Below are 14,284 nucleotides of genomic sequence, written 5' to 3' on the forward strand. Positions count from 1 at the left end.
TGTAAGCATTCAGGCTTAATGTAATGCACAGAATACATAGTCAGTTTAAAAATGCTTGACCAAAAAGAAAAAGCAAAATTATGCTTTAGCTCAAAGATTAGGTGATATCAACATTGAATCATTATATCCATGTGATGTGAAAATGAATTAATATTTTGGTTGGCTCTAGTAAACAATATATAAAATTCTGGTGAACAAGAAATATTCATCTTTCTTAATTCAAATGAAAAGAAATGCAAACTTTAAAATCCTATGAAACAAAAATAAAAACTGAACTATCTATGTTATCTTTAATATCTACAAAATATACTGTTTGGTATGGTTTTTTTTTATGTCTTGGTATAGAATTTACTTTTAAATTCTGTACAGAATGCTTGTTAAACATTCCCTTTACTTCACGTTCACCATTTTAAGTCTTAAGAGCTGTATAGAAAATAATTTACTTTTCACTTCTGTATTCACAGAAATGCTCTGAACATTACAGAACTTTAGTAAATTGATTCAACTTTATGTGAATGGTCTTGGAGATAAAATAAAGTTTTAAAAACCTTACATAAAGTAGGTAAATTTATTTGCCCCTGGAATATTATAGCTTTATGATAAAATATACTTTCATATACATTATTCAGAAAGATAATTCTAGGAAAACAATACCTTTTTATGAATACAGCTTTAAGTAAAATATTGTTTAACTTATTTAAAAAAAAAAAGTCCAGTATTCCTATCGATAAATCGTGTAGAAATATAATCCTTAATACAGTGCGAAACCAACGTCCTCATTTTCTCCCCCTACCTCCCTCCAGTGGCACAGCAGTATGTCTGCAGATTTGTGCCACTAGAAGCTGGGTTTTGATACCCATAGTGGGCAGAGCACAAATACCCCAATGTGTTTAGTTTTGTGCTCAATTCCAAACCTACAAACCCTCTCATTAAAACATTGCAAGTGAAAACGCAGCTATACATGGCTGTCATAATCTGTTTGATAATCACCATTATGTATAACAGATACGTGAAATGTTTATTTTATAGCCAATCAAAATTGGGTTACCTGCCGTGTTAATTTCATGGAATTGAACCCTGGATTCTAACATTGTAAAACTGTGAACTTACCGCTGACTCACTACAAGAACATTTGATGGATGGTCACTTTCGTAATACCAAAGATACAAAAATAGTTTATAGCCACTACTGTCTAAGCACGTGGGTATAAGACTAATAGCTAGTCACCACCGTCTTAATACACTGGTTAAAATATATTTGATTGATAACACTATGTAATACAGATTTTGTTCCTGGAAAGTATGTGTTATTTTTTAACTGCTTATGTTGTAAAAGTACAGAAAATGGCCATTATTCCACTCAAACTTTGCTTTTGTGATCTGGATAATGAAACTTAGAAATTAACCTGTTTTGTATGTAAAAACAGGCAAATTTGAACATTTTTACTTATAAGGTCTGAATGAAACAACATATGAATCACGATTTACATGTATTTATACTATTGCTATACAAAAATGTTTAGAAGTGAATAGTTTTTTTTTAGATTGACGATTGTAATGTAAATTATTTTCACGTATCAGCCCCCAAAGAGTCTCCCATCATGTTTTCGTTATACGCTCCTTGGTAGCAGCGTTCAAGGTCCAGTATATCTTGGTGGAAGTGCTCCCCTTGTTCCTCTGAGTATGTTCCCATGTTCTTGAATTTATCAAGATGTCCATCCAAGACATGGGCTTTCAAGGACATCCTGCAGCCCATTTTGCAGTAGTTCTTCACCAGAGCCTCAGCCAGTTCCATATAATTTTTGGCCTTGTGATTGCCCAAGAATCCCCGAACCACTGCGTGAAAGCTGCTTCAAGGATTTTTCCCTTCCTGCTGAGCTTCTTGGGGAATTCTATGTACTCCAGGATCTTTATATGTGATCCAACGAAGACACCAGCTTTGATCTTTGACTCAGAAAGCTTAAGGAAGAAAGTCTCAAAAGTACTTGAATGCTGCAGAATCCTTATCAAGAGCTGTGACAAATTGTTTCATAAGACCAAGTTTTATGTATGATGGTGGGAATAACACCTTGAAAACTACTAGTGGTTCACACTTGACACTGTGCCTTCTCCCAGAGAACTCGGTTCATTGTTGCCAGTGCTTCCTGTTTTAGTGCACTGAAGTGTCCCTACTGTCCCAAAAGCAAAGATAACAGGGAAACTTAGTAAAGCCTCCTTGGAGACCCATCAGGAATGCCACCATTTTGAAGTCTCCGATAACCTCTCAGCCAAACTCATTATACTTCATGGCTTCTAGCAAGGTCTTGATGGATACTTATTCCCGTTATGAAGCAGCACAGCTTTGAAGCTTCTGGATGAGCTATCAATGAAGAGGGACTATTCGTTTGGGTTACAGGCAATTCCAGTTGCCTCGCACAGACCAGATACATTGTGGCAGAAGCAGAGCCCATCTTGATGAGCAAAGAAGCTTGAAAAATATTGGTGACGCTTTCTCTGACTTGCGACTTGCACACTTTCATCTAACAAATCTAATTCCTTGAGCCTAAATGTCAAAAGCTCGGCATTCGACTTTGTGAGACCAAGATCTGTGCTCAAGTCATTGAGGTCTCTTTGGTTGGGGTAGTATGGGTTTTTCTCACCAGATGCACCTCTGAAATTGTAATCTGGATCTTCAACATCTACCTCCTCTTCTGAGGATGGTTGTTTTCTCTCTGGTGGAGTGGGTACAGGGAAACGCAGGGCAGTGTTGCACTGGGGCGATGAATGATGGAAGGTTTGGATATATGATAGCAGATGCATTCTTGCCAACCCGACGTTTGGAAGGGTCCACCATGCAGAAGTAGCAATTGTTTGAGTGGTCCGTGGGTTTCCACCAAATTTTTGGAATAGCGAACTTCATGGTCCGGCATGGCTAAGTGTGTTAAGGCGTGCGACTCGTAATCTGAGGGTCGCGGGTTCGCATCCCTGTCGCGCCAAACATGCTCGCCCTATCAGCCGTGGGGGCGTTATAATGTGACGGTCAATCCCACTATTTGTTGGTAAAAGAGTCTTACACCGCTAAATTAGGGACGGCTAGCACAGATAGCCCTCGAGTAGCTTTGTGCGAAATTCAAAAACAAACAAACAAACAAGCGAACTTCATGGCTCTCTTTTCCCCTCTGTATCATTCTGCAAAAGAGCAAAATAAAATTATTATGAAGAATAGATTTATTTCATCCACAACTAATGTGTAAGAGGTTCATGCAAAATATTTTATGTGATATTTTTTCTGTACTATTGGAAATTAAAAAAAAATAAATTGATTAAAAGATATTTAAATTTCAAAAGGTCTAAAATTTGTATAATATAAAATATTACTATTCAAGCAAGCAAAAATTGTCCCTCTTACTTTCTAGAGTGTTTTTGCAGTGTTCATAGGTAAAATGAGGTGCCCAGGGTTTTTCTTGATCCCTGACAGGCATGCCAAAACATGCCTCGTAGGTTTCACACATCTTAGCAGATGCTGTCACAGAATACTTTTTCGCTCTTGTCTTGATAAATTGGCCACATACATAGCAGAATGCATCTGGAGAATGCTTGCAGCTTCTTGATGCCATCTCTGATAAAATCAGATAGGTCTGTGTTCACTTAGGCAACTAGAACTAAACTGAAGTGGTGAGTTCCTGTATATATATATTACTATGGAACGTTCTAGAAAATTCTGAAAGGTTCTTGAAAATTCTCGTAAGTTGGAGAAAATTCTCTATCAGCTACTCAGCCTGAATTCACCTGGAATGTTCTGGAAAATGGGTAAATTTGAAAATTTCATTAATTAGGTCACAAAATCAAAGTTTGAAGAGAAAATTAGGTCTTTTTTTATTTACTTCAGGCATAGGCAATTGGGAAATAACACTTTCTACCCAGGAAGAAGAAAAAGTAAAAATTTGTTACATAGTGTAATCAACTTTCTTAGTACACAGTTGCCAAAATGGTTGACAATTACTACTTTCTTAATCTACAGATACAAAAATGTTAGATAGCTGCTACTATTTTATTACAAAGTTAGAATAATATTTGACTCCGTCAATTTTTTATATGCTTCTGACCCTCGGAAAAACATAATAAAGTGATACATATAAATAGTTAAAAATTGGAGAAAAAATATTTCCAAGAAGAGATTAAAGTAAATTAAAGATTTATTTTTGATAACATAAGAAAATAATCAGTTTAGTTTGCCTCCACGAACATGGCCAGGTGTTTAGAACGCTTGACTTGTAATCTGAGGGTGGAGGGTTCGAATCTCCTTCACAAAAATGAGAGGGATTTGGTTGTGGGGACATTATAATGTTACGGTCAATCCCATTATTTGTCGGTGGGTGCTGATGGCTATCTACATTTCCCCTAGTCTTAAAAACAAACAAACTATGAGCAATCCCCCTAAACAAGATTTTGTCGGAGATTTGAGGAAAACCTGCTGGATTCTCCAACATATGGAATTAACAAAAAGCATATGACCTCAGATATATTCAGATAGCCCTCGTGTAGCTTTGTGCGAAATTCAAAAAACAAACAATTAAATGAAGTGAGTTGGCATCGCGCCACTCGATCCTTCTGAATTTTCCATGTTGCTTTAATTAGATATTGTCACATTATAACGTCTTGTTGTTTGTAGAAATTGTTGGGCAAAAGTTAGGCACTATATATATACACACATATAGATGATTAATTTAGTGCAAGTAAACAAGTTATTGAAAGTGAGAAGAAGACAAAGTTAGTGATAAATATGGTCAAATAGGTCTATACTGTGTTTTGCAAGTTTAATCATAAAGAATGTGTAGTGGCGTATTTTAACGTGCAATAATTGCAGTTTGTATTGTAATAACAGAGTAGAGAAGAAGAATTAGTCTTGTCAGCTTGGTGTTAAAGCAACTGAACCAACCTCTGTGGATGTTTGTCGTAATAGATAATTATTTAAAGCTGTGGTAATCCATGATGTAACTTAAATGAACTTATCACTGATTGTGTTTTGACAACAAAGTAGACAAGAATAATCTGTTTTGTTATTTTTGTCTTAAACTAACTGAATCAGCATGTGTGTACTTGGACGGAAAGAGACAACAATTTAGAGTTCTGAATACGGCTGTGGTCATTAACTGTATAATAAACATTTGCATACGCGTTTGGCTTGTTCTAACATGTTCTTTTAAAACAAGCGGACTGTATGGTTTTCTTTTGTTTTTTCTTGTAACTTATCACCAACAAGTCGCAGACACCAAATGTAAAGAATCATGTCGATCCATCCATATAAATAAAGGCCTGACATAGAAATTGGTTTATTTTTCAATGTTATCGGAATGTAGATAGTGCTGCCCAAGGTCTTAAGACTGTATTTAATCTTGATGTATGCAGATTGTTCAAATAGTTCTATAATTTGATTAAGTGTTCCATTCTATGGCTCCAAATGTCATCGGTGGTGTAAACCATACATCACGACCAATATTAGTTTTTGTTTTCAGGCAGTTGGGGCTTATTTTATATCTAGATATTGAATGCAAACACCAGATACAGCTGCTGTAGTACAGGGTGGTCTGAAATTATCATTACCATTTTAAAGTTTAATAATTAACTAACTAAGGAAATATAACCATGTAGTTTTCAACTTCTTGTACCCCAACCCAAACATTTTTTGTTGGCATGTCAGTAGACTTTTCTACATGTACACCATAAGTGGCTCTCAGTATGTCTAATTGGTATTCTGTTTCAATCTACGTTCATTGCACCTTATTCACAGTTATAATGACGAAGACGTCTGTTATTCATGGTATTTAGCTTCGTGATGTTTGCTAAAACAGTGTGATATAAGACATCCATTGAATACACCCATGCTTTTTTTCTGTTTTGGCATCTACAATTACCTTGCACCACAATCACTGACTTGGTCTCTGCAAGCCAATTTACATTAGAGTGAAAAACAGAAATATAACGATAAAAACTGTTTAATTTCACTACAAGATTTTGAAAACTGTGTGGCTGTATTTCTTCAGTTATTCAATTATTAAATTTTAAAATAGGAAAGATAATTTTGGGTCACCCTGTGTTATTACCAATTGCAATTCTTTAGAGGTATTGAAAAAAATAATAGTTCCATATCGAAAATAATTATTACTTTTATTCAATGGCAGACTGGCCAGCAGGACGACTGGTCAAAATTATGGTGAGTCCCCTAGAAGTCGAACAGTAGTGCCCTTTCAAATTTTAAAGTTTACCATTTAATAAAATGTAAACTAGTGTTCATAAATCAGAAACCAGTGTCTTTTATCTATCTCAAATGAACAATTTGATGTAGGAAGCAATAATAAACACTGAATACATGTATACCTATAATATACAGCTATTATTTACACCTCGTTTTTTGTAGGCCTTTGCACAGCTAATTATAAAATACATTCATAGCCCCTCGGGGAAAGTGTTTTAAATAGCTAAAACAACCCATTGTGTAAAACCACTAGTCTATTTTTAGAATGTCAATTAAACTGAGGATTTCCAGTTACCTTCTACTTGGGTAGAACTCTCCATGCATGACTGGATGCTACATGCGTGTTCATAAAAGTTACAACACCACACTTCACTCCAGAGTATTACGTCACAGCTTTATGCTTTGCATAAAAATATGAGAAAAATCGTGAAATCACTGCATAGTATGAGAAAGCCCCGGGCCTATTGTTTACAGCTGAAAACAGTCTGTAGGCTTTATGCACTGAAACAATAAATAATGTCAAGAAAGAGGACACAAGCAAGTGGTTGCCAAAAGTATACATCTAAAATGCAAAAGTTGTAGGTGTCTAGAGAGATATTAGAAATATTGGATCAACATTTATCGTTAAATGTTCCCAGTTGAATAATAACGAACAATCCTTGGAAGTAAATCTGTGAGTAAAAGACTATTCTGGATGAAACTTTGTAGCATGGACGGCAAATGCCTGTTGTGGAGACACAAGTGTAGAGAACAAAGTTTTGAAAGTCTTCCGCCTTTCGTCTTCAATCTATTAAAGAATACTATTCAGCTTTGGCCAAAATGTTTGTAACAGATAAGAGATCATTATTATTAAGATGGAATACAAATACACTTAGTGTTGTCAGACTGAGAAATGTATATGTAAAATATATGTAATTTGTCTAATGAGATAAGCTCTACGGACACTATCAATGATTTATTAGAACAGCAAACAATTTTACCAGACACCTAAGGAAAGTTTCTCATTTCAACATTTTGCCTATAATAACAAAACATTACCAAAACATACTTAATGACAAAATATAACATCAAATTATTATAAATCGCGTCTATAAACTTATACCGCTTCATATTAAACATTCAGGACTTGGTTGACCCTCCTTATACTCTAATAAGCTCTATAAGGTGGCATAGCATGCTGTCAATAAGGTTGTAATTGATGTAATCTACTATACTTTTATCGAACCATGTCATTAGAAGGTGCTGAAACTCAGCTACAATAGCTGGTTTAAGGTCGTGGTTAGCAGTTATTTTGGCTCAGTTCTGTCCAACAATTCTGAATCGGATTACAATCTGGAGACTTCATCAACTATGGCAAGCTTGTAATGTTCCCCTGGTCGAGATAACCTTGTACAATATGTAAACTGTGGGCAGTGAATTATCATTGTGGAACATAAAATTATTGTTAAACCTTGCTTTAGAATATAGCAGAACTATCTTTTTCAATATGATACATGTAGGAGGCACCTTTGACGTCTCTCTGGAGCATGTTGAAAACAGTTTTTCCCTATAATGAATAGCCGCTCAAATATTTACTGCACAACCTCCCATGTGTTCACCATGGGAGAAACAGTTTTCCCTTATATGTTCTCCAGGCAAATGACGAATCCTACCATCAGCTTTAACAAGCAGAAAATAGGATTTATCTAAAAAGATGATATGATATGTTGTCAGTGTTATAAGTATAATATGGAATGTTGTTTTGCGCAAGTAAGGTGGTTATGGCAGTGAATTCTAGCTATCAGTTTGCAGAGAGCCTTTTTTTCAATTTAACTTTTTTGGCCAGTCTCCTGTTTTTTCTCTTCTGGATACCCTGGAATGAATGTGTTTATGCCATTCCTATCATGAGATGTTGCAAATATTCTTAAGACTTTGACATGTTATTGCAATCAAAACACGGTCATCTCTAGCAGTGGTTTTTCAACGTTCTCTGTAGTCTGATGACGTTTCATTATTTTGGATACAGTACCCTACTGTTTTGGCAACGTCCATTTAATTGATGACATTTCTGGAGAGTCAAATAAATTGACTCCCAATAACTTTTGATACGCGATGAAGAATAACTCTACATCAAGAAGAGAGAAACTGTTTGAAAAAGTCTTAATCTGTTTCGAAAACATTTATACCAACATAGGTCACAGACATTTACTTTAAATAATGTGGCTTTACAAAACCTATTGATGTATTTAGAACCTCTAAACACACAATAATTCCAAAGAAAAGTGTGAAAAAGTAGATGATGTAATAAATTATTACACCACTGTAATTTGCCACTGTCTCTAATTTTGTATTGCAGACTAGAGAGAAAAGGAAACCAGTTGTTAGCACCCACCGCCTACTTTTTGTCTATATAAATGTTAAATAAATATACATTTACTGTTTTTTCTTTTATATTGTATTATGTTTCTAATTAATAATTGCATGACAATTTTATTTACTGTTGTATAAGCAAGTGCAAATTAGGGAAGGGGTCCAATCATCTTCCATCCAACTACCCTATTCATTTAAGAATTTAATGAAAAATAGCCAGGTATTGTAAGTCAGTATTTTTGTTCGAATGATCTGTGATATGTGGGCATATCATGAGTTTTCTACTTTCTTTAGTGATATAACAGTTTTATACTTTTTTATTATTATTGAGTGTTCATACTGTCAAAATCGTTAACATTAACTCGTTATATTTGCTTAATTTCTTCGTTCTTTTCATTAGGTGACAGTGATAACTTAGCATCAGTTAGATGGACTACTACTTTGGTGTCCTTTACTCTTTGAGTTATAGTCAAGAAACAAAGTTCACAAGGTGATACCATCCACTGGACAAAGAAAGCTAGTTTACATGCTAAATCCGATTACGCTTTCTTAGTTTAGATCTTTACTATATAATATACGAAGAGAACCTACTTTACAGATGATGACGTGTTTAATTCAATAGCAACTAACTCCCAGAGAAAGACAGCTGTGGAGCCAGACACAATCTAGTGAAAATGGAATACTCAATTTTCTGCATGCGTAAGTGTACTGCATTTTATGTTTTATTTGTGACATATTTTGTTTAGTCTTTTAAAGTTGTTTACAGTTTTATTACACATTTTATAAAATAACCAATTATTTCACATAGAAACTCTTAATTATTGCGCGAATCTATTGTTATCTGGGGATTCGGTTTGTTTTGAATTTCGCGCAAAGCTACACGAGGGCCATCTGCGCTAGCCGTACCTAATTTAGCAGTGTAAGACTAGAGAGAAAGCAGCTAGTCATCACCACCCGCCGCCAACTCTTTTACCAACGAATAGTGGGATTGACAGAAACATTATAACACACCCACAACTAAAAGGGGAAATATTTTTGTGATGGGGATTCGAACCCGCGACTGTTATCTTCGGGTCTTTCAATGTCATAGTTATAGGAAAATTGGATTATCACATACATAGTAATTATAATAAACCATAGCAACTAATTTAAGACCTCAGCCAATAAAGAGATTATTTCTATGCTATTACAAGGATATGAGTGTCAATTACACGTTGTCATGTAAGTTTTACATGTTAGCCTTTTTCAAATTATGGCAACGAATTTACACTTCAGACATTTGTTTTCATATTAATATTGGTTAGCACAACTGATTCTCCTATTTCTAGACTTGTTACAGAATTGATGTCTAAAGTAAGTGAAATGCCAGTGGAGTGATTGTATAACTAACGGCTTTAAAAGTAATACACGTATATAAAAATAGGCATCTTGTTTACGAACACTAAAATATGATTTTAGACTTAACTCTTATATATATTAGTATTATTTCTTAAGTATTGTTTTAGTTAATTGTAACTATATCTGAAATATTTATTTTTATATCAGTCATATAAGCTTTCGAAACACTGTACTATATAACTCGACAAATCTGTTCACAGTATTTTAGTACTATTTTACCTTCGACTCATTTAACTTAACCCATTTACGCCAAGTTTATTTATTTTTTTAAACTGTAACGCTGAATGTTTGTATGTGTGTGTTTTCTTTTAGTAAAGCCACATCGCGCTATCTGCTGAGCCCACCCACGGCAATCGAACCGTTGATTTTAGCGTTGTAAATCCGTAGACTTACCGCTGTACTAGCGGGGGGCTGAATATTTGTATTTGGACTCTTTATAGACCCTAAATACTGTCTAAACCATGTAAATTACTCTGAATTCTTAGATTAGTGTTATATACCATGCTCTGTACACAGAACGTTGGGCACACGAAGCATTAAATTGTGAAAATACGAAAGGTCTTTTGTATAGTCAAAACTTTATTGCCAATAATAAAAGTAACAATCCATTTTTTTTTCATAAACGCCCTCAGTGAATTTCTTCAGACTTAAATGGTAGAAAGCGTTTTACTATACTCGTGGTGGGCAGAGTACAGATAACCCATTTTGTACCTTTATGCTTAATTAAAAACAAACTTTCAAAAATTATTAGAATAAATAAAATGCCTATTTTAAAATAGTTTATTTTTTATAACTTATTCACTTTTTGTATGATATATTTTGAAACAACGCAAAATCTGACGTTACCTTCTCACAGATTAACATTGTTTTTCTGCTACATTTGCGACTCGTGCATCCTATGTCTAAGAGGCATTTTTTGACAAGAAGTATGGAAGATTTTGGTCTTCGAATTTTAGGATGTTCATGCAGTTATTAAAGTAAATATCGTGCAGTGTACTTTCGAAAGGAGAGTAGTTCAATATTTTGTGCATTCAAGCGACCAACTGGTCAACAATTAAAAACTACAGCATTAACCACCCACAAAAAATAGCCCAGCAATATTTTTTTCTTTATCTGAATCCCTCTTCCGCACCTATACCAATGTCCATCAATCTGTTCCCCCCACATACTTCTTTTCAGTAAGAGATGCTTGTTGGTCAGGGCAAATGGAAATACTGAATACTTTAAAAAAGGTTGTAATTTAATTGTATAAGCCACATTTCGAATATTGTGTTCAGTATTGAGCTCCTCACCTTCGAAAGGATATTGAATTGTTGGAGAGAGTTAAGAGGAGGGTTAGTGGGATGGAAAAGTGGTTTTGTTTATAAAGATAGGCTAAGAACTCTGGAATTTGTTTTTCTTTGAAAAATATTAAGGTGGTTCTGATTGAGGTGTTTCTGGTTATTAGTGGAACTCATAATGCGATGTTTCATCTTTTTTCATACTTAATAATAAGAGTGGTAAGACTAGGGGACACAAATATAACTTTTGGTAAGGGAGGAGTTATTTGTATTTTTCTAATCAAGATGGTTGGTCTTTGAAACAGATTGCCTTTAGGTGGAGTAGATGCAGTTAATTGGGGTTAAAAAAAACTTGATAAGTAATTGAATGATAAAGGGATGGCTTTAAGTTTTTCACGTTTAGTTTAATTTAGTGGATAGAATGGCCTAGGTTGATCCAAAAGCCCTTTGTTATCGTTTTATGTTTCTTTCTTTTTTCAGTAAAATATCATAATTAAAAAAAAGATTCGATTAAAAGTTTTTTTAAAATCAGACTATAGAATGTTACTCTCTACAGAAGCAAGACAAAATGTCCTGTGATTTTCCATGGAAACAATTATAACAGCACAAGCAACCTTTCAGTCCCCTGCTGACTTGCCTTATGGTTTAATTAGACTCAGTATTCAATGGCCACTTATGAATATTCTGTAGTTCTAATAAACCTTACATTGCATGGTTACTTTTGAATAGGTTGTGCTTTGAATAAACAAAATATTGAACTAGGCTTTTGAATACTCCCTAGTTTGCATAAATATACTATTCAAGTGCCAGGTTTGGTTGTCTTGAGGATTGACTAGATGTAATACAAGTAGGTTTTATCTAGAATTGTTGATTTTGATTACCCATTGCTGTACAATTTGAATACAGTTAATATTAAAGTGTTGGATTTCATAACATGACTAATATTACAGATTTTACCATAGAAATATTATCAGTGGTAAATTTCCAATAAATTAAACATATTTATTTTCATGGTTTTCTAAATACTGTAGTGTAAATAGACTTACAACTTCTTTATTAATTTTTGAATGTTTGATTTAACAGCTTGTGGAATTTGGGTAGCTTTGAATGTATGCTGTACATTGAACTTACTCTTTTGGATTTCAAATTTTTCTCTTCATATTTTTAATAATCAGAATTCTAAAATGTTATATAAGACAATTTTTAAAGTGATAATGTAGATATATCAATATGAAAATTTAAACTTGAAAGTCCAAGTAGTATGATTGAAATTCACTAAAGTAAAGGTGACACACCACATGTGACATTGTTCTGCTAAACTTTACAAAATTTAAGTGCAAAACAATGATTATACATTCTTGAATTTTCACAAGTTCTTCTTAGTGATATCACAAACTATAAAGAGATGTGATTTCTTTTTTTTTGCTCATTACAACCTATAAATATTTTTAATACATTTTTATTCATATATTTTTAACTTGCAAATAAAAATTTCAAGAAGCATAAAATACATTTAAAACGTTTATGCTGTATGTGTGTGTGTGTATTCTTGGGTTAAATTTTTTGACTCAAGAAATGGACACACGTAGTAAAACTTCTTTTTAGTCTTAATTTACAACAAAAACAATTTGACATTTATTAACACGAAAAATATGAAAATTATTATAAAATAAAGTCAAAAATAAGATGAAGAAAAGATTCACTGGTTATTTTCTAGAATTTTAATTCAAATATCAATACTAAAATGTTAATATTATTTTTCTTAAAGAAAATGTATATGACAAAACAAACAATAGCCAGTTAATCACATAATCCGTTGTTTCTAACCTGATATTTTCTTCTAGCGCAGAAGCATTACTAATGAGTTTTGAACTATTATTTCTTTATTAGTGGTTTAATGTAAGCCAACTAACTTACTCAGTTGTCCTCAGTTTCTCTTATTACAAGTTAATTTTCATGTTTCACATAAATTACCTTCTTGCTATATATCAAAAACTATGACTAGATTTTTGTTGATCAATGAAAGTAGTACTAATCTACACATATACACAAAAATAGAGAGAAAAAATCATGAAAATTAAGAGATGAATTATGCAAACTTCATATATGTTTAATGTCATAATTACTCCTAGTAATCGTCACTATACATAAGCAAATCCTTATATGTAACAGTACCTTTTTCTCAGAACATATTTTTGTTTAAAGTGTGGAAAATCAACTGCTTATTCAATTTCCAGATTTTATATTACATATATGATTTGTTTGATATGCATTACAGCTTGGAAAAAGTGAGATTAGTGTTTTTCATGTGACTAACTGTCAGTATTACCTATTACTTTTTTTCTTCTGTTGACTCTTTAGTTGCTCTTCTACAAGAGAATGTGTCAACACCAGTAATCTGTAGCGCTGCCGTAAGTTACGTGCTCGAATGTGGGAGCTGATAATTTCTACAACATGTTTTGATGGGAACCACCCTCTTGTACCATCTCGTATTCGTTCTCCCTCATACCATCCTGAAACATACATATCTTTTAAAGTACAAAAATTTGTTTTACTCGTATGTTAATTCATTCAAGATATAGCTTATCTCCACAACAGATTAATTATTAACAAAAGTATATGTTTTTTAAGAGCTTCAAAATCTTTCTTTTATCGTATAAAGGTTCAGGACATTTAATAATTGTATTGTTTTCATCAAAGTCCTCATAAGGCAGTTGAATTACTTCAGAACACTCACTTAAAAGACAAATTATTTTCCTATACTCATTATTACAATACAAGCTGTGAAACTCATTTTAGAAATTGCCACTATATGTATTTTATGGCTAAATTTATAAAGATGCAGGCTAGCTTCATTTTTTTCAATTTTACTTTCACTATCTTATTTGCTTGGTCATCTAACCAATAAATCCAACTGAGACCTAGAAATTTCTACAAACAGAAATTATGACCTAACAGTATTCACTTAAAGTAATAAGAGAAATTTGGAAGGTTTGAAGAATATAACATCAGTTCACAACAAT

At 33.4% G+C, this 14,284-nt stretch overlaps 1 protein-coding gene and 1 long non-coding RNA gene across 15 annotated transcripts in view; one reads left to right on the forward strand and one right to left on the reverse strand.

Moving 5' to 3' along the window:
• The first annotated feature begins 9,786 nt into the window (after positions 1-9,786).
• Positions 9,787-14,284, forward strand: part of LOC143250509 (uncharacterized) — a 33,361-nt gene continuing 28,863 nt past the window's right edge. For 2 of the 3 annotated variants that reach the window (XR_013028218.1, XR_013028220.1), the window contains exon 1: positions 9,787-9,936. This is a non-coding gene — a long non-coding RNA (uncharacterized LOC143250509). Of the gene's footprint in view, positions 9,937-13,657; positions 13,798-14,284 lie in introns of those variants that run through there. The other variant, XR_013028219.1, reaches the window with a different exon arrangement.
• The window catches only part of LOC143250508 (uncharacterized), an 83,332-nt gene continuing 79,590 nt past the window's right edge, over positions 10,543-14,284 (reverse strand). For 9 of the 12 annotated variants that reach the window (XM_076501155.1, XM_076501147.1, XM_076501154.1 and 6 more), the window contains one exon: positions 10,543-13,789. In XM_076501155.1, the coding sequence (XP_076357270.1) occupies positions 13,587-13,789 (203 nt within the window). In that variant the 3' untranslated portion in view covers positions 10,543-13,586. The remainder of the gene's footprint in view (positions 13,790-14,284) is intronic. The other 3 variants (XM_076501157.1, XM_076501156.1, XM_076501153.1) reach the window with 1 other exon arrangement.

Source organism: Tachypleus tridentatus, chromosome 5 (assembly GCF_004210375.1).
Source record: "Tachypleus tridentatus isolate NWPU-2018 chromosome 5, ASM421037v1, whole genome shotgun sequence".
NCBI classification, from domain to species: domain Eukaryota; kingdom Metazoa; phylum Arthropoda; class Merostomata; order Xiphosura; family Limulidae; genus Tachypleus; species Tachypleus tridentatus.